This window comes from Puma concolor, chromosome A3 (assembly GCF_028749965.1).
Source record: "Puma concolor isolate L17-30 chromosome A3, mPumCon1.1.hap2, whole genome shotgun sequence".
Taxonomy (NCBI): Eukaryota; Metazoa; Chordata; class Mammalia; order Carnivora; family Felidae; genus Puma; species Puma concolor.
In genome coordinates this window covers 25,311,970-25,335,396 of record NC_141669.1, presented here as the reverse complement: position 1 = coordinate 25,335,396, position 23,427 = coordinate 25,311,970, and the positions used below count along the sequence as shown (strand labels likewise).

Genomic DNA, 23,427 nt, shown 5'->3' with positions numbered 1-23,427 from the left:
AAAGGAGGAGGAGGAGGAGGAGGGATGGTTTAACAGGTGGAGGAGAGGGGACAGGCTGTGGCAGGCTGTGGAAGGCGAGGACCGGGTAGGAGATGAAACGCATCTGCTGGTGTCCAGCACTCCCTGGCAGAGGGTCAGACAGCCTTGGAAGTTGGCACAGGAGCCGGGAGCAAGCTAGGGCTGGCGGGATGGAGGGGAGTCCTCAGCATCACGTGAACCATGGGGCCAGCTGAGGAAGCAGTGTCAGGAAGACACGGAAAAGACAGAGCCTCAGGGTGGAAGAATGCCAGAAGACCAGAAGGAAGGTGGAGAAGGACCAGGGTCCGATGACTGCTTTCCAAGGTGGGGGGCCTGTGCATGCTGACGGGGGGGACAAAGATGGAGAGAGAAGCAAGATCCTGGGGCACGGGAAGCACGGAGGCAGAAACAGGTTGCAGGGGTCTGGGGGGGGGGGCGGGGGATGGAACTGAGGCATAGTTTGGAGGGATTCACTTTGCAAATGAGGAGGGACATATGTCTTATTTGAATACATGGAAAGGAAGAGACCACAGCCAAAACGTATGCGTATTTTTGGAGGAGGGCTGGCACAAAATTTGTAGGTTATATCTAGTAAACCAGATCTCCGTCTCTAGTTTTGCAAGATGAGAGGGTTTTCCTTTTTGGGAACTGGAGCAGACCGTATTTTGAGATGCTGGAGAGGAAATGAGGGGAGCACAGTAGACTTTTGGAGCATACTGTTAAAGAAGACGTCCTGAGGCCAGAGTCACATGTGTGCTAACGGTTCCAGGGCCCGGCGCCTGCAGCCCCTCGGTGCGCTCGCTGCAGGGTGGGGAGGCGGGTGTTGGCAGTCAGCTGAGCTCACTCATTGCTCGTGTCCCCCCATCCCACAAACACCAGGCTGGGGCACGTGATCCCACTGTGTTCCAGCCAAACGTCAGATTGCTGCGTATCGAGGACCTTGATGGAAAGTCAAAACCCCAAAGTGTTAGTTCCACAAATTTTAAGTGGCTGCTGTGGCAGAAGAAGGAAGCTGGAAGCGGGTACGGGAGGGCAGTGCTAATGGGGTCCGTGTTTCAGAGACTGGCTTCAGGGGCATCTGATCACAGCCATGGCTGATCTTCCTATCTTACTAAAGACGTTTCGCTGTATTCTCAAAACCTCTGTTTCATTTGATGTGGACGGCAATCCTGTGGAGTACTTCTGTGATCTTGGTTTGGCATGTGAAGAAACCCAGCCTCAGTGAGCTGAATGAAGCGGGATCCCCCAGGGACACGGCTGGGGGACTGCCGTGGACTCGGGGCTGCCAAACCCAAAGCCGAGCTCTTCTCATCTTCCTCCCTCACTCCATGTTCTTGCCACCATTTGGAAGTAATCTTGAGAAGCCCTTTCTTCATCTGAGTGCGCGCATTCTCCCCACCCTGTCCCCAAGCTTCCTGAGAATGAGCTGTAGCACACTGGGACCAGAACCTGGGCAAGCAGAAGGGCCAGTGTGGGGAAGGTGGTGGCAGTGGGCTTGGTATCTAGGGAGCCTTGCCTGCAATTCAAGGGCACAGGGCAGGAGGCAGTAGGGACAGGTAAAGGGTGGCTGAGGACAGGTGAGTGACCGAGCAGGTGAGGATCACAATGGAGAAATCGTGTTCAGGCACCTGCTTGGAAAGCCGGAATGGGAGGAGACAGAGAGCAGGAAGTGGAGGGGCAGCAGATAAGAAAGAGAGGACCCAGGGTGAAAGAACCCAGGGAGATAGGGCCCAAAGTACTGGAGGGTGTGGGGCACGTATGTGGTGGGAAGGCACTAGAATACTCACATCCTCATTCCCTGCTCCTGGACCGCAGTCTGCTTCCACGTGCCCCGCCCCCAAGAGCAGCCACCCATGGGCCTGGGCATGAATACGATTCAGCCTGCCCTCCTCCCACTTGAGCTTGACTGCAGAAGCATGGAGCAGGTGGCAATTCCCAGATGGGAAGCTGGCACTTCCCACCAGTGGCCTGGCCAGTGGGGTGCACGGGGGAGCCTGCCCTGGGTGTAGGCAATAAGGAGGTGCACTGTCCGTAGAGAAGGTAAAAGCAATCACAAAACTGCCTGACGGTCATTCAGCAATTCTAAACACTAGCGGTGATGAGATACTCCCCTCCCCCACCTTGGTGTTCCCCTGCTTCCTTCTTGGGGCGGGAGCACCAGGCTAGGACACGGCCCCAGGGGAGAAATGCACACCCCGGCCTCTTCCCAGCCACCTCTGCAGACTCTGCTCTACCCTCAGCTTCAGAGCCGGCAGCCAACCAGCAAGAAATGGGTATGTGTGCAAAATCCCCGCCCTAGAGATCAACCCCAGCAAGTGTAGAGGCTTCCAGCATTCTCTACAGCTGCTCTCAGCTACTGGCCAGACTTCCTCCTCCCGAGCTACGATTCAGGCGCCCTTACAGAATGATAGAATTGCAGTCGGGCCATTGGGAGGTGACCGACACCTCGTCCAGAGGTTTCCTGGGAATCCTGCCCCTGTATTTTGCTAGCCTGTGAGAGTGTGGAACTCACTACTTCCATTACAGCAGTTCCTATCTGGGCCTTGACTGTCGGGAAATTCTCCTATATTCTTGACTGGAGATTCTTTCTCCTCGGTCCTGATTCCAGCCCTCTGTGGTCCTCCATGAGGGGAGGGAACAGGGGCTAATTAAACGTGTGCCTCTCCAAGCCAGCCACTATTTCCACATTCACTCCGGTCATCCTCCCGGCTATGAGTTATTGTCGTCCCCATTTGCAGATGGGGAAACTGAGGTTGCCCAACCAGCAGAGCACACAGTCTGACTACGAAGCCACCTCCTCATCCCCAAGCCCTAGGCTAGATGCAGTGGGGCCTGACCATGTCCTTGGTCCTCAGGACTGTCATCCTGGGTCCCCTCCCCTCCTGAGGACACAACGCAGTGATGAGGGGGCACGGCTGTCTTACAGAAATCTCCTTCAGAGTGTGGATGTGCGGGGGCAGCCTCGAGATCGTCCCCTGCAGCCGGGTGGGCCACGTCTTCCGGAAGAAGCACCCGTATGTTTTCCCAGATGGAAATGCCAACACATATATAAAGTAAGTGCACATCCCAGGGGCTTCAAGGGGGCAACAGAAAGCCGAGGGCTTTCCCAGTGATGGGTTGTGGCTGTCCCATGTTCTCTGGTAAGTTTCCCGAGTGTTCTGGATGCTCTGGAGCCACACATCATTCTCCCTGGGATTCTGCCTAAGCAGGGAAGGTCGGGCTTGCCCACCCAGCTTGAGGACTAGGCCTGGGGCTGTTCCCCACCGCTGACTGCCCAGGGCTCAACAAGGCCCACCTGTCCCTGGGCTCCAGGTATTTGGGGGCATTTGGGCTGGGGGAAGAGGATGCCATTTTGCCTCTGAGTTCTGGAAGATCCACTGCTCCCACTTTCAGGCTGGGTCACCAGGGGAAAGGTCCTTGGAAGGATTTGAGACTGGGGACGCACAAGTGGCTACAGTTCACGTGCCTGCCCCAGGGCCCTGCCGGCACCCAGACAGGGTCCAGGCTGGGGAAGCCCTGCGACCCTGGGCTTCTTGCAGAGGGTGTTTGCACCGCCTGCAGCGGGAAGGGTAGGGCAGGATGAAGATCCAGGGGCCTCAGTGACCCGGTGCTGCACTTACCTATTCCTGCCCTGTCCCTTTGTACACACTTCTCCTGTGATTCCTTCTAGAAATAATTCCTGTGTACCCCTCTCCCCGTGTTTATCTTTCCTCCGTCTTCCCACTTTTTCCCTTATTCTCGTGTCTTGTCATCTGACAGCCTCACTTCTCCATTTATTCTCCTTTTTCCTTTTCTGTCATTTAGTCCATTTGGGAGAGGGGGAAGCTAAGTGCCTCTTGGTGCTTTTCTTCATCTGGGGCGTCGTTTTCCTCATCGGTGTTTTTCCTTCCTCAGTTTTCACACGTGTGAGCAGGTACAGGTCATGTCCTGACATGATGGTCTCAGGGCCGTCATGGGGTTGAGCAGGGGAAGAGTTAACACCTTTTGCAGGAACTTGGTGGACAGGGGTGGGGCGGTGAGAAACCCAGCGGGCACCAAAGGGAGAGCTGCCTTGGGCCCTCGGGTTTTCAGGAGGAAAAGGTGAGTGGGGGACACCTGGTGTAGGAAAGCCAGGGGGCTATGATGTGGAAGGGGGCCAGCCTAGGAATGAGGGGGCAGCCCTAGGCTTCAGAACAGGCACTGTCTTTGAGTCTGAGCCCTGGCCAGTGGGTCAGTCAGTGGTTAGAGAAAAGTGGCACAGGTGTTTCCTAAGCGGCGTGCAGTTGGCTGATGACCGGCCCAGGGGAACGTGCCAGCAAAGCGCTGGTAGCTTGAGTGCACCAAGAATGGACTGCGGGTGCGTGACTCATTCTGGGTCCACCAACTTGGAAGAGCGTAACATACCCCTATATGGAATGCCTCTGCTCCAGACAGAACCAGAAGTCTGCAGGAGCATCCCCGTGTAGTGAGACCCCAAGTTCACTTCCGTGGACCTTGGCGGGAGTTGCTTCTCCACTGCACCTGGCATCTTGACTGTTTTCTGATGACCTCCGTCTTGCTCTGCGGGCTCTTCCTCGTACCTCTGCCTCCCTGTCTGCTGAATGGTGACATTCTCCGTGTCAGTTTCTCTCGCTTTTTCTGTGCCCTGTGAGGTCAGACTCAGAGCAAACTCTTGGAAAAGACTAGTGTGCTGGCCAAATGTCTGACAGACGGCTTGATTCCTTGATTGTTTATGCCTGCGCCACACTGAGCACACGGGCTCCAGGAAGCCATGTGCGATTGGCTTTCCCGCCGAAAGCTGGGACCCTACCACTTTCCCTGCAGAAAGGGGGAGCTCCTTGATCAGGGGTCTTGAGGGTAGCTGGAGGCCCTGCCTCTCTGCGCTTGGTCACTGGCATGTGTGGGTTCTCCTGGTTCTTTTCTCTTCATTCATTCATTCATTCATTCATTCATTCATTCATTCATTTTTGAGCCACATAAGTTCTATTTCTGGCATAATTTTTCTGGTGTGTACCTTTTGGGGAGGAGTTTGTCCTTCCTACTAATGTCCTGGGTCTTGGGGGAAAGGCCCCTTTGGAGAGCAGGTGGGACTTGGCTGGACTCAGCACCCAGGGAAGAATGCTATTCCTGGGTCTTGGGGCCCCCAGCTGGGTAATGTTGTTTGCATGTGCATTTTAACCGATATGTGACCCCCACCCCAACCTCCCCAGGAACACCAAGAGGACAGCTGAAGTGTGGATGGATGAATACAAGCAGTACTATTATGCTGCCCGGCCATTTGCCCTGGAGAGGCCCTTTGGAAAGTAAGTGTCCTTTCAGGCTGATTCGTGCAGAGGATTGAGACGATCCCCAGCTCCTGACAGCCTGTCCACTTAGCTGGTCACCCAGCCTTTGAGCCACTCCAGGACCCGGGCTGTGGCTGCTCTCCTTTGTGTCCCTTCTTGCTCCTGCTCTGTCCTGGGTGTGCAGGGCTCTCGGTAGCTCTTATGGAATGACTGACAACCTGGACCACCGCCCCAGTGAGTGAGCTGTGTTTCGCACAATGGGGCGATATTTATAGCTTTTTACAGAGAAGTAGGATGCGGGACACAACGGCCTTAGTCCCTAGAGGTCAGAGCTCCTCCTCCGAATTCTGAGTCACCCACATGCAAACTGCCCTTCTTCTCAGAGGAGCAGTATCAGACAGGTGTCCCCTAGCACCCTGCTCTAGCTTCCTGGGAGTGGACAAGGACAGGAAAGGAATTCTGTGCCAGATGCCCTAAAGGCTATCCTGTTAGCACTCCCCAAACTCTGAGTAATGGATTTAATTGCCTCTATTTTACGGGACAGGGCACCGAGGCTTCTGCAGGTTAAGCGACTTGCCCTAATCAAATCACCTGGGGGATGAGGCTCAAACCACACCTGTCTGATCCCAAAACTCTAGGGTGCAATTCTCCAGCCCAGAGCTGATAAAAGAAAATGGGATGTTTATGTTTGTTTATGTTTGTCATTTGACTGTTTTGAGGAGCAGCCAGTGTTTTGTTTTGTTTTGTTTTGTTTTGTTTTTTGTCACACTGCTGTCCCTCAGTCAGACTAAGGCTGGTGAGCCGGTGAGTTTTGCTGCCTGCACCCCTCAGGAGGATTACATCGGACCCAGCCAGAATGGCTCGCGTCTCTGAGGTTATAAACCCATGCTGTCCCTCCAGGGCAATTGCACAGGACCTCACAGGACATTTGTCCTGAGTCCTCAAACTTCTGGTCCACTGTCTGTGGCCATGCACCTCCCCCTTCCTTACCTCCTGCCCTCCCCAGCTTGGGTTCACTCTCTTGCTTAAAGAGAAGGTTTAAAAGACATTGTCCTCAGATCTTTTGCCCTATTGTGCATCTATCAACACCCCAGGCAAAGTTTTCTCAACCCTGGATGAACCCGACTTTGTGCCTTTCCCTCCCCTGCGCACAGGCTGCTGAAGGTTCTGGAAGGTATCAGCCGGTGCTGCTAACACACCGTGGCCATCAGACTCAGGGAGGCCCTTGGCAGACCCATCAGTCCTGCCGCCTTTCCTGGGTACCATTCTCCCCAATCTCCATTTAAACCTCTCCTGTCTCCCCAGCCCCTGAGTTCACCCGTCACTCACAACAGATGACACCTTCTGTTTTATAGATGAAATAGATGGCCTCAACTTCCCAAGACAAATGACCTGTGAACTTTGCTGTATCTGCCCCATTCTTCTCTAGTTCATCTCGAAAGACAGGTGTGCCTCCTGCCGTGTTAGCCAGCCCTCCACCTGTACTCGGGATCCACCTTTCATCTGCATTCATTCATAAGTCAACATTTATCCAGCTCCCTCCACCTGGATTCATTCTCTTCTGCCTCCTGGCTCAAGACTTCTCAAACTTTAATGTGTACACACGTCTCCTGGAGATCTTGTTAAAATGTGGTTGCATATCTAAAAAGCTCCCGCCTGGGTGGTGCCGTGTTGCCGGTCTGAGGACCTCTCCTCGAAGAGCCAAGTTCTAGGGCAATGCTTCCTAACCTAGCTTGCATGTTGCAGTCACCTGGGGAGCTTCAAAAATGACTGCTGCCACTCCCAGAGAGTTGACCTACTCTGAGGTATGGCCTGGGCTGTAGAATTTTTAAGAGGCAGCCACCCCACCCCCACCTCCATGACTCTAATGTGCAGACAGCGTGGGAACCACTGTTCTGGGGGACTTTGTCCTCTGCGGGTCTCCACTCTTCCTCAGCCCTAATCTTTCCTCCCTACCGCATGGTTCCCATCTGCATTTAAACTGAGACAGTGTCATAAAGCTTAAAACTTAAACCATTTAAAAAGGAAGAGAAGGAGGCGGGGAAAAACCTACAAAAACTTCTCCTCAATCCAGCATCACTCATGCCCTTACAGCCCTGTCTGCTCCTTCAGGGCCACGCGTCATGAGCTCCTGCCTGTGAGTGTTGTGGGTGGCTGTTCCCTGTTCCTCTCCTGAGTGTGATCTGAGCCCCACCCCCACCTCCTGTTCCTGAGAGCCCCCACCTGGCTCACCCTGACCCCCTTGGGCCCTGTACATCCTCTGTGTTACCCCATCGGTCTTCTCCCTCCCAGCCCCTCCGGCGTATCTCCGGCCACGGTTTCTGCACCTGCAGTCTCGTGCTGCTGCCCCCACTCCCCCTTCTTGGTCCCATCTGCAGTCTCAGTTTCCTCTTTTCCACTTTGTATGTGGTCTTCCACGAGGGTCCGTCCTCTCTGTCTTCGTACTGCGCCTTCTCCAAGTACAAACTGGACATCTCCACCTGGACGCCTCCCAGGCTCCTCTAACTCAAATCCTGAAGAGAACTCGTCTACTTCACTCTTAAGCTTGTTCCTCGTCCCGCATCCCCCATCTGCATGAACACTCCTCCTTGTGTCCTGCTGCCCAAGTCAGAAATCTGGGTGTCAGCCTTGACCCTTCCCTCCCCGTCTCTTCCCATGTCCTGCAATCACCAAGTCCCGGTGATCCTGCGCCCTTCACACACTGAGCGCCTGGGTCTTTGCTTGAACACTCAACATTCAGCTTAAAAAAAAAAAAGTGACGTCATTCCTCTGCTCACCCTACTTTGGGTCTGGTGAGGAAATATGCTCAGTGCTAAGTACACGTCCTGGCTGTGAAAGCACCTGGTCTAGTCAGGGCTGGAAGGAGGGGAGGCTGGCCCAGTCAAGGTCGGTCCTCTGTGGTCACCCAGGAAGAACAAAGTGTCCATGGAACCCAGGAGGGTGATGGCAGTGCAGCTGGGGAGAAATGGAGGGGCTTGGACCTGTCCCTTCTCTCCGTTCCACTCCCGTTTCCTACCTGAGAGCGTGAGCAGCTCCTGGGCTTCTGCGGCCGCCTCCCCCTGCCCGCCCCGTCTCCAGCTTTGCCCCGTCAGACCAGTTCGCCACCAGTAAGATGCCCTGAAAGTGCAGACGTTGCCGCGTCATGCTCTGCTAAGAGCCCATCAGTTGCCTCCCATTGCCTCAAAGTCCAGACTCCTCCCCAGTGGCCCCCAGACCCTTTACCATCCGTTTCATCATCTCTTATCCCGTCTACTTCCAATCCGCCACCCCCACGTGCATACATTCATGCGCACGCTGCCCCTGCCACCAGACCAATCTCCCTTTGCTATTCCCCTGCCTCTACCTGGGGCCCCTGCCTCACCCACTTTCTGGTTTGTCTCGATAGCATCCACTTTTCCTTCCAGATACCAGCTTCACCATTACCGCCTGGGCGAGCGCGGACCCAACAAGCAAGGGTGCGCCTCTGAGGGGCCCCCACAGTCCCCACATGCCCGCCCCATGTCCCCACAGGGTTGTGGTTGCTTGTTTCATTACTTTTGTCAATTGCTCAAAAGCTCGCCATCCATCATTTCCCACATGGGGCACAACGCCTGGCACACAGTAGGCGCTCAATAAATGTCTGATGCATAAAGACATGACCAGGCACCAGAACCAGCCAAAGAAGATGATTCTTTGAGGGAGAGGTGGTCAGGAATGATATTTTGACTACAGAATCCAAAGAGGGATTTGTGGATAAGTAGACTCAGAGGCCTAGCAGTAAATTAGCAACAACACCCTGAATGTCCTTGTAGCCTTGTTTTTAATGAAAAGTAAAAAACACCCCCAGATCCCATTTCCAAGTAAAAGCACAAACCCTCCGTGCGTGTCATTACCATGCCATTGTGAGATATTGCTAAGTGTTTCCATAGCTGTGTCTGGAGCTCTCGAAATCTGTCTCAGGTAATTTCTCCAGTACCCTCCGGAGAGAGGTGGGTGCAGCGTGGGCAACAGCTTGTGTTTTGTGCCTCGGCCTCGGTACCTGTCTGTGACACAGCTGTGTTTTGTCTTTGTGTCTACCCCTGCCCCCATCACCCCCAGCGTCGAGAGCAGATTGGAGCTGAGGAAGAATCTGCACTGCCAGAGCTTCAAGTGGTACCTGGAGAATGTCTATCCAGAGCTCAGGTATCCGCCCTACCTCTTGCTGGCTGCAGGGCAAGGCCCTCAGCTGACTTGGTCCAGAGAAGGGACATCCCGTGGCCAACTGGATCGGGACTTTGAAGTGCGTGGAGCTCTGAGAAGACCAGTCAGCTCCCCTTCCTTCCTGAAACCAGGAGAGGAATTAAGTTAATCAGTAGCATGAGGGATTGAGGTTAGCTAGCAGCAGTCTCTCACAACTGCTGGCATTTGAGCCCCAGTTGATCAGAGGGCGTGAGCTCGTTGACGCTGTCCTATGTCAGGCTCCTTACCCTTGTGGCTCCTGGGTCTCTCCTTGCTGGATTGTTCCTAGTGGCAGCCCCCACCCCAGCACAGGTCATGGTAATACCACCCAGGATGAAACGCCCCTGTCATCCTCAAAACCCTGCCTTGACCTCTCCAGCTGCTAGTGTTACTAAGCCAAAGAGCGGCTGGTTCTCCTCATTCCTGTGACTTTCCTCCAGAGTCCCCAACGATTCCTCCATCCAGAAGGGCACTATCCGACAGAGGCAGAAGTGCCTAGAGTCTCAAAGGCAGAGAAACACCGAGATCTACAACCTCAGGCTAAGCCCCTGTGTCAAGATCAAAGGCGAGGATGCAAAATCCCAGGTGAGCAACAGGCTGGGGATATGAGAACATGTACAGGGACTTAGCCTCCATCATCTGCTTTTCTGTGACACCAGGGGTCCAGTTATACCCAGAGCTTAGCAACAGAGGAGAAGTATGATTCCTCCTCACTCTAGGACTGAATTCACTCCACTAGTTTTCCAAATGTGTAGAGTTTCTCTGAAAGACCTCTTACTGGGCAACGTCGTACCTATAGGAAATTGCCATTAAATTAGCAGGATTTAATGAGTACGTACGTCACTGGTGTCCTACCTGCTGGCAGTAAATGTGGGCTGGGTCAGGTGGATACAGTAAAGAACATCCAGCTTTAGCCACATAGCTTCCTCCTGGCTCCCACAGAGCTGCAGGATCCAGATTCTTTCTCCCTCTTTCCTTTGCCTGGCTCCTGTCCTCCGCTTTCATATGCTAATGGTGAGTATTCACCCAGGTTCTCAGGTCACTGTCCTTTGCTCTGTAAATGGTTTCTTAGAGATTCTATGCAAGCTTCCAGCTTTGACATCCCGTTTCATTGATTCACAAATTCTAGTTTTCATCCCTCTGGGCATTTCACTCATTTATTCACCCAGCAATCCGCTCTTCTCAAGGTGAGGAGTGACTAGGTTGCTGGTCTCTATGGCCACACCCCCCCCCAAGAGATCTAATGCAGGAAGCGGCAAGTAAGCAGCCCTTCTGTTGTAAACCCTGTCCTGGATGGAGCTCAGTCACCAAGGGTGGTATCTGCCATATGCATAAAGATCAGGGACGTCTTCCCAGAGGACTTGAAAATGCGCTGCATCCTGAGAGAGGAGTAGGAATAGGCCGTGTCAGGACAGGGAGAAGGGGCAGCCCAGGAAGCACGTGTGAAGGCCTGGGCTGTGGCTGGATGACAGTGTCCGTGATTCCAGTCAACAGCTGGCTACGAGCGGCTGCCGGGCACCACGGCCACACCCCCGTCCCACACCTTCTCTGTGTGACTACCCTCTTCCAGGCTCCAGTCCTGTCCATCTGTCCTGGCTCCTCTTTTCCCCGCGTCCCCATTCCCGCAGATCCCTTCCCGTCTCTCCTCGAATACCCAGCTCTTCTTCTTCGTCCTGCATTCACTCCTTCAGCCTTCCTCAGCCTCAGCACCGTTGACATTTGGGGCTGGATGGTTCTTTCCAGTGGAGGCTGTCCTGTGCTCTGCAGCCTGCCTAGCAGCAGCCTCTGCCCACCAGATGTCCCGCACACCAGTCGTGACAATCGAACTTTCTCCAAGCTACACCAAACCCCCCTGGGGCATAAAACCACCTGGGTTGGGAACCATTGTGTTTGGTTTCGGCCACAGTCTCCGGTCTCTGCCCCTCATCCCCCAGCAGACGTGTCACCATCACACCTCTGTTCCCCATCTCAATACAGCCTTCAGTGGCTCCCCACACCGTCTGCCACAAAAGTCTATGCCTATGTTTGAGGCATCTCACCACTGGCCTCCAGCTTGCAATGACTTTTCCAAGACCCGTTTCTCTGCTCCAGCAGGACATGGGAGAGGCTGCCTGAGTTAGACAGGAAAGGAGAAAGGAAGCAGGGGTATTGGTTTTGCCTTAGGTATGGCAGCCTGGCTGGGAATGACACCATTTGCTTAAGTGACTGTTTTGTAAACTGTTGCAAATAGGTGAGGCACCTGCCTCTCTTCTGACTCTGTGTGCAGGCCCTCCCTGTCCGCGGGGTTCCCAATAGCCTGAATGTTGCCATCCGCCTTTTCCAGGGACAGGAGTTGGCTTGATCTGTCTTCAGCAAAGCAGTGGCTTTTCATGTCTTCGGCTCCATAAGGACATGGGAGGAGGGGAGCCACAGGTTCTCTGCAGTCTCGGGGAGGGGTTCCCCACTAGCCCAGCCCCAGTGAAAGATTTCACTGGAGGGTAATAGTACCTATTCCAGCTGACCTTCCATTGGCACAAGAAGGGGAGGAAAAGCAGTGATCTGTGGGAAACTAAGAGCGATCATAGTAACAGGCTTGGAGTGAGCCAAGAACTCTTTCTAGAAGAGAGTGCCAAGCTATCACTCCTCCCCACTTTGGAGAGAACAGTTTGTGTAGCAGCAGTGTGAATTCAGGAAAATGGAAGAAGACTCTAAGATAGACATTCAGTCTGCTTCCACGGACAACACTGAGTGCCCACAGTGTGCCAGGTGTCAGGCTGCATGCTGGATGCAGAGTGGGGCCAGGTTGCATCAGACACAGCCCCCTTTGAGAGGGGGCCCACGGCCAACAGCAGGACTGGGCTGCACGTCCAAGTGTTGTGAAGGTGTAAACCGTCTTTGGACTGATAGAAATCCGCATAACTAATTCAGCTAGAATAATCCCCAGTTTTGTGTGTATGCGTGCACACATGTGGAGCTACATGCTTGCAGGACTGACTTGGGTTACCTTTCTCTTCCTTTCAGTATGTTTCCGTCCTTCCTACGTAGGAGAGATAGTCCTGCCTTTCTGCCCACCAGCCCTTTCTGCTAATGTGCTATGACATCCCGAGCTTGTCTCCTCTGACCCTGCATCGCCTCTTCTCCCCTCCTACATTTTATTTCTCTTCTTGTGCTGCCTCTTGGCCTGTCCAGAGGGGGGTCCCATGTGCCCCGCAGGCCCTTTCTCATGACTCAATTCAGCCCTTTCTGCAGCTGCCGCCTTCTCTGCCTGTGAGAAGCCATAGCAAGGAAGGGATACAAGAGCCCTGTTAAGGAGGTATCACTATTATCCTAATTTTGCAGATGAAACCAGGGCCTGGAGAGATTATCCAAAGTCATAGGCTAGGAAGTGGTGATGGCGGGATTTGGAAAATCTAGCCACCATGCCATAGCTCTGCTATCGCTGCTGCTGTCAGAGTCATAGATGGTTCTGGAACCCTTTTATTCAAGTTCATTCGTGCGAGATGTCTGTCCCTGAGATCCCTCACAAATATAGAAAACTGTAGATCAGCTCCACTCTGACAGCACAGAGCTGGTCACTTCCCACTGGAACCAAGGGTCACACCCCATGTCGGGGACTGGGGGGGGTGCTGGACCAGACAATCGGCACCTCCCCGACATTGATGGGAACTGGGGAAGTGCATGAATGGAGGCCCACGTTCCCTGGACTCCATGCCAGGGCAAGGGGGTGGGGTACACTTAGCACAGGCTACTAGCCTGTGCCTGTTCCCCTTTTCTGCCCGCCCTGGCTCTGTCCCCCACTATGAACTCCCTGCTGGCAAATCCACATTTGGTCGCTCCCCTCTAAATGGTTCCCTTTGGGTCTGGCTGTGTGTAGTCTGGCTTCAGTCTACCCTTGGGAGGAGAGACCTGGGGTGAGATCTCTACAGGTCCTGAAACCAAGCTCAGGCCATGCGGTAGATGACTCCAGGGTCCAGACTCCTGGAGTAAAAGAACAGCAGAGGGTGGTAACAAGAGCTTGGAGTTCTGCTTCCAGCTGGCCACACGCTCTCCAGGGGTGGGTTCCCAGGCACATGGGTGTCCCCATTGTTGAAAGGAGACAACCAGACCATGGTTGTCCTCTGCCTCTGACACTGGCTCATGTCCCTGCCCCACCCCCAGCCCATCTGTCCACCCCTCCTCACCTCTCTTTCTTGGCCGGCTCGTCAACCTTGGGAACAAAATGTTTAATCTGAGAGGGTATTGAAGATGTCAGCAAGCTGATGGCTTGGGTGAAGTACACGAGAAATACGTCATCAGTCTGCAGACGTGCGAAGCCCAAGAACCCTCCAGGTTAATGAGTTTCCCCCTTAACTTTATTGGATTCTCTAGAAAAATATTTGTGTGAAAGATAGAGGGAAGACAGATGCACCAATCTCGTTTACTATCCCAATTTTTCAAAAGGGAAACAAACCTAAAAACTCTTCAGTGTGTCCGTCTCCCTGTGTTCCTGGCAGTTTGGGCTACTGGCTTATGAAGGACACGTGTAGACAGCTGGACACCCGGGTGGGTGAGAGAAGGTGAAACTCTTGCCCCCGCACCTGCACTCCCCTTGGCACCCAAAGTGAGTCTGCCCACGGGACGGTGGCCAGTATGTCATCTTCCCTGTCTGATCCCACCATTCCTCCCCACGCTTCGGGAATACACCCTTGGGATCGGCCCCATCATGGCTGCCTTTCCGGCATCTCTCCTGGGAGGCGAAGCAAAGGCACTTTTCTAAAGGAAGCTCTCTGGGCCCATCTCTTTTCCTGTTGGCTTCCTCCATTACCGTAGTCCACAGATGAAGCGCTTGCTGTGTGGTCAGCCCTGTTCTGAGCACATACACATGGAAACCCATCTGTTCCCTACAGTGACCCTCCACGGCAGGGACCCACATTATCTTCATTCCCCACAGAGGGGACAGAGCTGCAGAGTTCAGTATGTCGCCCACGTTTGCAGGAGTAACAAGCAAGGAGCCAGCAGTCACTCTTGGGCCCAACAGCATGACCCAACAACAGATGCGCTGGCTGTGGGTTTTTAGTCACATGTATATAAAGTGTGTTCTTACAACTCAGGACGAAGGGACAGGATGGACTGGGAATAAAGAAAACACCCTAACAGTGAGTCTGGTGAAGGTCCTAATCGAAGGCAGGGACTGTAACTCTGAGCCTCCCAGGTCACCAGGGAGAGGCTAAGGTCTGTGTCTGTGCAGCTGAAGAAGGTGTCCCCAACACGGCCGGTCAGTACATTTGGGTGATCCTTCAGGGACCTAGGTGCATCGAGAGGTTGGCTGAACTGAAGTGTCACTTGAGCCCATGCATTCATTCCAGACACCTTGTCTGAAGAAGGCTTCAGGGTGTGTGTGTGTGCGGCCTTCAGAGTGGCCTACTCAAGGCCAGCTGGTGGTTCTGGATGCTCTTGGCTCAGATCCAGTCTCACCAAAGAGGCCCCACATTTAAAGTCGACCCTGCGGTCTGCACCTGGCATTGCCCAGAGTAACCACGGACCTCTGTCCCCCTCCATAAAACCGTTCCTGCCTCCCAGGGCCAGTGTGAGCATCAATAGACTATGAATGTGAAGCACCTGAAGCCAGAGTCCTTATAAATGAGCTATTTGCCCATCTAACCACAACAGAACCAGCAATGCTGCTTGGCACGTGGGGTCTCTTCTCCGTTGTTTACTGTTCCCCACGCTGAAGACTTTTTGAACGGGGAGCTCACCACCATCAGTAACTGATGCAGGCTTCTGCGTTGATGACAACACAGCGCCTGCCTTCTCTCCACGTGTGAATGTTTCTCTCTTCACCCAACCATCGCTCCTCCCACGTGCCACAAAAGTACTGTTCACGGAGACCGCGTCAGGGCCAGGCGCCAGCTGCGTGTTCCACGGGCATCATCTGGGTTGGTCATCACACGACCCCGTGAACCGTGTCCTCTTATCCCCCCATTTCACAGATGGGGTAAGCGAGGCTTAGAGAGGTTGACCAGTACTCTCAGGTCATACACGAGTAATGCCGGGCCTGCTGTCCCCAGGGACCAAGCCCTTCAGACTAGGCTGGGGTGTCTCAACTTCAGCACTGTTTGCATTAGTACCGGATAATTCTTTGTTGTGGGGACCGTCATGTGCGCTGTAGGTTTTGCCAGCATCCCTGGCCCCACCTGCCAGGTGCCAGTGACACCTTCCAATTAGTCCTAGTGCTCAAAGAATGCCTCCAGACACTGCCGTATGTCCCCTGGGTAGACAGATAGGGGTGAAATCACTCTAGTCGAGAGCTGCTGCCCCAGGCTGGTTCCTTCTTGCCTCCTGGAGGTGGCCCTAGGCCATTCCAAGGTCAGCCCTGGGCCTGGACCCCGACCCATCTCATGCCTGCCTCTTTTGGACCTTGGCTCCTCCAGACATGTCTTCTTCTTTTTAAATGTCTATTTATTTTGAGAAAGAGAGAGAGCATGAGTCGGAGACAGGGGCAGAGGAAGGGAGAGAGAGAGAATCCTAAACAGGCTGTATGCTCAGCACAGAACCTGATGCGGGACTCGATCTCACAACAGTGAGGTCATGGCCTGGGCCGAAATCAAGAGTCAGATGCTTAACTGGACTGAGCCTCCCAGGCGCCCCCAGACATGTCCTCTTAAGAGCCCCTTTCCTCTCTGCTGTTCCATCCAACACAAGACATGAAACCCGGGCTGGGTGTTGCGGCCCGTGTGGTCCCAGCCCTGACAGCTGCGGCCGGATGGGCATCTCCCAGAGAGAAGTCTGCTGCCCCCACCTGCCAGGCTGCTCGCTTCTCCTCATGCAGGGGCTGACTTCCAGAGACTCACTAAGCGCAGAGTCCTTAAGGTCCAACCTCGACCACCCCTCCCCATCATCAGTTCCCCTCTTCCAGGGCAGGAGCAAAGGGGCTGGAGGGCCAGGAGTGGACCCCCCTCTCCTCAATCCCTCAGTGGCCTATCCTTGAGGAGGCGAGGCTGCCCACACCACCTCTGAGTTACCTTCTGTAGGTGTGGCCATGTCTGTGTGCACCGGGGTGCAGGGACGGGGGGTGGTGTCTATGACTGGGCCAGACCCCCAAATGGAGCTGTCAGGAGACAGCTCAGCGCACACCGATCTAGGCCAGGCCAGCCTGAGCAACCACGGCTACCTTCCTGAATCCATTTCTGACTCTGAGGTTCATTTAATAAACCCATTCATCACCAGCCATTCTGGAAGGCTGACAGGTTGCAGAACGGGAATCGGAAAACCTCTCCTCGCTTCCTGCCCCACCTGCTCCCGTGTTCTGCTTCCCTCCCTCCTCCCTCGCAGATGTGGCTCCTCCGAGAAATCATGAGGCTGAATTATTTCAGTGCCGGTAAACACCAGCTAATGGAAAGTCCATTCAGTGTAAAGGCTTCCATACCCTGTCTGTGCATGTGCGTTCTCCCCTTGGGGGTCTTGAGGTGATCTCTTCTGAGCCCAGCCCCGGCCCCCGTGGGGGTCACCATACGCCTTCCTTCCCGAAAGGCATTAGTGGATGGGGTGTCTCCGATGTGAAAAAAAACACCACCCCCCTCCCACCCTCAAGCCTTCCCTAGCACTTCCCTAGCCCCTGGGATACTAAAAAAGAAGAAATGCCAAGATAAGCTTTCAGAAATTGTGGTATATGTCAAGTTTTTATGTTTAATTAGTTAATGCTCTTAACATACACATACACACAAAGACAAAGTCAGTGTATTGTGGTAATCAAGATAATTACAGGATTTATTTTTAAAATGCTAATTCATGGTTTACAGCAAGCTGTGTGGGTGGGTAATGGGTCAGGGGGATGGACCTTATCTTCTTTCCACATCACTGACTGTGTGTTTAGCCTCATTTCCCGACAATGGCAGAAATCTAAAGCTGAGGCCAGTTGTATGGTGGGCCTGGGCAGTGGTTCCCTGGCATTCCTGCCCTTGGGCCTGGGCCTGGGCTTCGGGCTTTTCTCTCCCCACCCTCCCCTCCTCGTACAGAATTCTTTGGACACACACCCAAGATCTGCTTCCACTTTCTAGATCACACTGCAGATGTCTGGAGCCCCAGAATCCCCCACCGAAATGGCCGAAGCCTGAACTGAGGACCTGCATGGATCTCCTGGGGGTACCCTGTGTCCCTAGCACGCTACCTAGGTCCAAGGGGGTGACCAGCAGAGACGCATATGCAGGTGCAGGAGTTCACAGCAGGGGACAGAGCCAGGGTGGGAAGAAAAGGGGAACAGGCACCGGCTGGTAGGCCGCATTGTGTGTACCCCACCCCCCTGCCCTGGCATGGAGTCCAGAAAACGTGGGCCTCCACTCATGCACTTCCCCAGTTCCCATCAATGTCAGGGAGGTGCCTACTGTCTGGTCCGATCCCCCCTCCCCAGTCCCCAACATGGGGTGTGACCCTTGTTTCCAGTGGGAAGTGACCAGCTCTGTGCTGTCAGAGTGGAGCTGATCTACAGTTTTCTATATTTGTGAGGGATCTCAGGGACAGACACTGCCTGTGATTAAACTTGAATAGAAGGGTGCTGGAAGGAGCCGTGACTGTGGCAGCAACAGCGACAATAAACAAGCTGGAGATGGTCCGGGACCGCTGACCAGTTCGTGACTTTGGATAACCTCTGTGAGCCTTTCGTCGTCTGTAAAATGAGGATAATAATAATAATACTTATCTAGTAGGATTCCTATGAAGACTAAATTAATCTGTGGAAAGCCCCCGGAACAGTGTCTTGCACACAGTAAGTGTTCAGCAAATGCTAGTCATCGGTAACAATGTCATCATGGTTATTGTTTCACCTCTGTGCATACAGACGTCTTTCCCTTTCAGTTTACCCTGGAGGGAAGCACATGGCGTGTGTAGTATGGTGATGTTCAAGGCCGGTGGAGAATTTATTGATGTGTTCCAAGGAGTACATTCCGTAACATTTATTATTTAAAAAATTAAATATATATATAGGTCTAGAAATAGATGGAAGAGTATAAAGGATCCCCTGGACCCTTGCCCAGGCTCCAAGAAGTCTCAATTCACAGCCAGTCTATTTTCATCTGTATTTCCATACACTCCCCTGGTCTAGATCTTCTCCCAACCAACACCAGCAATTTGAAAAGGGACACAGGAGGGACGCCTGGGTGGCTCAGTCGGTTAAGCATCCGACTTGGGCTCAGGCCATGATCTCACAGTTGGTGGGTTCGAGCCCCACACCTGGCTGTGTGCTGACAGCTCAGAGTCTGGCGCCTGCTTCGGATTCTGTGTCTGCCCCTCCACTGCTCACACTCTATCTCTCTCTCACACAAAAATAAGTAAACATTTAAAAATTTTTTAATGAAAAGGGAATCCACACATAGAACCCAACCATAGAGGACGGTGGCTCCCACTGAACCGGTGGCCCCATCCAGGTATCAGGGACAGGGAAGGTTCCAGATCAGGAGAGGCAGTGGTCTGCATCCAAGTGTCTGATGGGGCAGCAGAAGGACCCAAGCTTGGGAGCGAAGAGGAGAACACAGGAAAGACTCTGAGGATGTCACTAGCTAGCAGAAGTCAGGAGAGGCGCCAAGGCTGGGGAGTGGCTGCCATCAGCTGGGGGAGGTGCAGAACAAGGAACAGATGAGCACCGGGTCAGCTTATGGGGCATATGGACCTAGAACAGGAGGCCAGCCAGCTAAGGGACCCTTTCTCCATTCTCGGGCCAAGGAGAAGTGGCTGCCAAGTGGCCTGGTCCAGAGGCTGAGGGCCAACTGCAGGGGTGCAGCGGGGAAGGAGTTCAGTCCTTGATGGGTTCTCTCAGCAGCTCCCCTCAAAGCATCCAACTCACCGGTGACCCTTGCTCCGTGATGAGGGCAAAGGGCAGCTGGGCCCCCACTTGGCAGCCTGGGAAGGACCTTGTGGAGTTTCACGTTTTCATCTCCCTGACCTAAGAAACAGGAGTGGCTTGGGCTTCTTCAGCACTTAGCTGCTCTCTGATCTCTGGCATTGCATGGAATAAGTGAGGCATGTTCCTTGTAAGGACTCTCCCAGAATGCCCCTTTCCTCTCCCACCCTCCTTGTCCTTTCACCTTTTCAGTTCCCCTCCCTGTAGGAGCTCTGCGCTAAGCCATCTCCTCCTGGAGTGCTGGAGTTCACACCCCTGCTGTGATGATGTTCTGTCTCCTGACTCCCTCTGCCCTTCCGCTCCCTCCCGCGGCACACTCCCTCTTCCCTTTGTCCTTCCGTGGGCCTCTTAACAGAACACTCAGGCTTTCAGGGCACCGATTTGGCCTCCCTGCCAGGTCTGCTCGCGGTGTCAAGTGTGGGGAACAGACCTGGATCTGACAGAGAAACTGCTGACCACACAGCTGGGCTGCGGTGCTGTTCAGGCTTCGCCACCTCAAGCCCAGAGTTGTTCTGTGCCTCCCAGAGGTGGCCTGCATGCCCAGGCCAGTCCCCTTCACAGGTGTGGGGATGGAGAGTTCAGTGGGGCTGTGACCTGCGAGCCTCTGGCTGTTGAGTCCCATTGTTCAAGGTGACTTTGTTGACCATCTGTTCCTGCTGGGACCCCCAGTGCTTTATACCACCAGGCTTCGCTAATTATCACACATAGTCCCGGGAGTGCCCCACCAGGCTTCTGAGGATCCTGATGTGAACCTTCTGGCCTCTTCTCCTCCAGATATGGGCCTTCACATACACCCAGCAGATCCTCCAGGAGGAGCTGTGCCTGTCCGTCGTCACCATCTTCCCTGGAGCCCCGGTGGTTCTTGTCCTCTGCAAGAATGGAGATGACAGACAGGTAAGTGCTCACTGGGCACACAGGGGCGTGGCCACCTGCAGCTTCCAGACTGCCTGAGTAAGGTCAGAGGCTTGAGTGTGCAAGACAGGAGAGAAACTGTAGAAGAGGAGGGGTTGATCAGAAAGATACCCTCCTGGTTAGGAGAGGTGGTTGGATTGCCCCTGAATGCCTGTGGACTTCAGCAGACCACAGTGTGCACGTGCATCTTGTACCCTCCTGCGTAGCTCTGATGCCCACCTGGCACTCCGGCTCTGGGGTGCCTTCAGGGCCACAGGGATGAGAAGTGCTTTAACTTTGCCTTCAGAAGCCTTGTGCTCTGGCAGGATGTCCACCAAGATTCGTAGCACTCTGGATGTGCCATGTGCCCAGCTGACCCCAAGTTGTTAACCCCACACAGTTTCCTGCCAACTGGGTACTGGCATTAGAGAGGCAGAGATTCCAATGCCCTTTTATGATTCATTGGCTGTGTGACCCACAACAGGTTACTGGACCTCTCTGAGCTTTGGTTTCTTCCTCTGTGAAGTTAGTTGATGATGCTCCCCCCATGGGGCAGCTGTTTAGAGCGATGAACTGAAGTGGTCCATGGTGCCTGCTCAGTGGTGGTTCCCTGAAACGTGTCCATCCCCCCCCACTTGTTGGGTAAGAGGAGGTCTGGGGAGCAGAGGCATGAGCTCCCCTCTCTGCCTGGGCCCTTCATGTGCTGGAGTGCTTTGGAGGAGCACAGGTTCGTGGCATCAGGTGCTGCCCAGAAGCCTCTCTGCCCTCCTGCACCCCATCCCCCAGCTCACTCCCACATCTTCCTGCCGTGCAGACACTGAGGGCACATCATCTCTCTGGGTGCTCCTCTGACTAACGTGCTTCATGTTTTCTGGCCTGTGGCTTAGAAAGTTACTGCCTTCTAATGAGTTTTCCTAGCAAACATATTGATTTTGCTTTTACTTTTTTATCTGGAGGGGAAAAAACAAACAAACAAACAAACAAAACCAGAAAAACCAACAGTACCTGGCAAAGCAATTAGTTGCAGTTTTATTCCTCCGTGAGACCATGAAGTCAAGTCTCTGGGTGACCCCAGCCGTGTGGTGTAAACACGGCTGATTGTTCTGGAGCTGCTGATGTTGTCGATAGGACCTGGGGCCTTAGCCGGAGAATCCCGGTTCACTCTCTCTCCTCTCCGTCTTCTCAGCAGTGGACCAAGACTGGTTCCCGCATCGAGCACATAGCATCCCACCTCTGCCTAGACACGGACATGTTTGGTGATGGCTCCGAGAATGGCAGGGAAATCGTTGTTAACCCATGTGAGTCGTCACTTATGAGCCAGCACTGGGACCTGGTGAGCTCTTGAGGACCCCGTGCCTGAGCCAGCGGGGCCGTGGGTGACGTTTCCCAGATGAGAAGCAGACCAGAAATCAGGCCACCAGCAGCTCCCAACTACTGTAGTAGATGCCCTGCATGGGGAGGTAGAGAAGAGCCCCTGGACAGGAGCAGGTGTCTCAGGGAGGATGGAGGAAAGGATTGTAAGCCACGTGGGGCTCAGAGACAGATTTCACGTGCTCTCCGTGCTGCTGAGTTCCAGTCCTGGCCCAGTCTTCACCTCGCTGGAATCTGGCGACCAAGATGTAATGGGAAGTGTTTATGTTGTTCCCTTTCTTACAAAGGAAGCCAGAGAGAAAAGCCTTTTTTTGTCACTGGACCAGGACTAAATTGAGAGATGAAGAATGGAGGTTGTTTTCAAAACAAATAAAGGAACCTTAGATGTTTTCTCTGTGCATCTATTTGTTTCTACTTATGTAAGTTCTGGGCTAAGCTAAGTTCTTCATTCAGAGGGGACACGTGGTGGGGCGGAGGCTGCAGGGTCTTTGGGCAGAGCAGAACTTTGGGTTCTTGCAGGGTCTTGCAGGGTCTTTGGGCAAAGAGAACAGGTCCATGAGAGACTCATGCTCCTATCTTGGGCTGCCACCAACAGCCTGTGTGACCATGAAAGACACACAGGGGCACCTGGGTGGCTCAGTCGGTTAAGCATCCAACTCTTGGTTTCAGCTCAGGTGATGATCTCACGGTTCGTGAGTTTGAGCCCTGGTTCGGTCTAGGTGCTAGTAGTGTGGAGTCGGCTTGACAGTCTCTCTCTCCCTCTCTCTCTGCCCCTCCCCTGCTCACTCACTCGCTTTCAAAATAAGCAAGCTTAAAAAAATTTTTTTAATTAAAAAATCACATACACACAACTGCTCTGCTGCTTCATTTCCCAACATGTCAAGTAGGGAAACAGGAGCAGATCCATGGTTCTTACCCAGAGATACGTTCTCTCATCCGGACAAATCATGTCTATTTAGGGGCTCAGATTCCAGCTGTGGAGATCCTGCTTTGGGAGGTCCAGGTGGGGTCCAGGCTCCTCAGGTGATTTGGATTCTCCTCCCTGGTTGGGACCACTGCCCTAGATGTTGCTCTGGGCCCTCCTGGCTTTATAGTCTATGGCCACTAGCATATGACTTTCTTACTCTAATAAATCCCCAATGTGCCCTAGGAATTGGGTACTATGTTCGTCTGTGCTTATATTTTTAATGTTTATTTATTTATTTTGAGACACAGAGCACAAGCAGGGGAGGTGCACGGGGGGGGGGGGGGGGAGAGAGAGAGAGAGAGAGAGAGAGAGAGAGAGAGAGAGAAGCCCAAGAGGCTCCATGCTGTCAGCATAGAGCGCAGTGCAGACCCCAAACCCATGAATTATGAGATCATGACCTGAGCCCAAATCAAGAGTCAGATGCTCAACTGATTGAGCCACCAAGATGCACCTTTGTTCATGCTTATTAACTAGGGTTTAAGAAAAGAACCAATGCATATTGTTTAAAAGTTCCCAAAATAGGGGCACCTGGGTGACTCAGTCGGTTAAGTGTCCAGCTTTGGCTCAGGTCATGATCACAGTTTGTGGGTTTGAGCCCCGCGTCGGGCTCTGCACCGACAGCTCGGAGCCTGGAGCCTGCTTCAGATTCTGTGTCTCCCTCTCTCTCTGCCCCTCCACTGCTCGTGCTCTGTCTCTCAAAAATAAACTTAAAAAAAAAAAAAAAGTTCCCAAAATAGTCCCATACATTTTCTGCCAAGGTCAGTCCACCACAAGCTGTTTAGTAATGGTCTTATTTATCTATTGCTAAATGACAAATTACCCCCAAAACCTGGCAGCTTAAAGCAACGCACATTTGTTATCAAACAGTT

At 53.4% G+C, this 23,427-nt stretch overlaps 1 protein-coding gene across 6 annotated transcripts in view; it reads left to right on the top strand.

Moving 5' to 3' along the window:
* The window catches only part of GALNT14 (polypeptide N-acetylgalactosaminyltransferase 14), a 210,404-nt gene extending 188,423 nt beyond the window's left edge, over positions 1 to 21,981 (top strand). The window contains exons 10-15 of one of the 6 annotated variants that reach the window (XM_086700299.1): positions 2,945 to 3,071; positions 5,208 to 5,300; positions 9,360 to 9,443; positions 9,920 to 10,064; positions 20,104 to 20,223; positions 21,410 to 21,981. In XM_086700299.1, coding sequence (XP_086556425.1) covers positions 2,945 to 3,071; positions 5,208 to 5,300; positions 9,360 to 9,443; positions 9,920 to 10,064; positions 20,104 to 20,223; positions 21,410 to 21,565 — 725 coding nt within the window. In that variant the 3' untranslated portion in view covers positions 21,566 to 21,981. Of the gene's footprint in view, positions 1 to 2,944; positions 3,072 to 5,207; positions 5,301 to 6,711; positions 7,986 to 9,359; positions 9,444 to 9,919; positions 10,065 to 13,616; positions 13,919 to 17,494; positions 17,567 to 20,103; positions 20,224 to 21,406 lie in introns of those variants that run through there. The other 5 variants (XM_025927147.2, XM_086700301.1, XM_086700300.1 and 2 more) reach the window with 5 other exon arrangements.
* Positions 21,982 to 23,427: the final 1,446 nt, after the last annotated feature.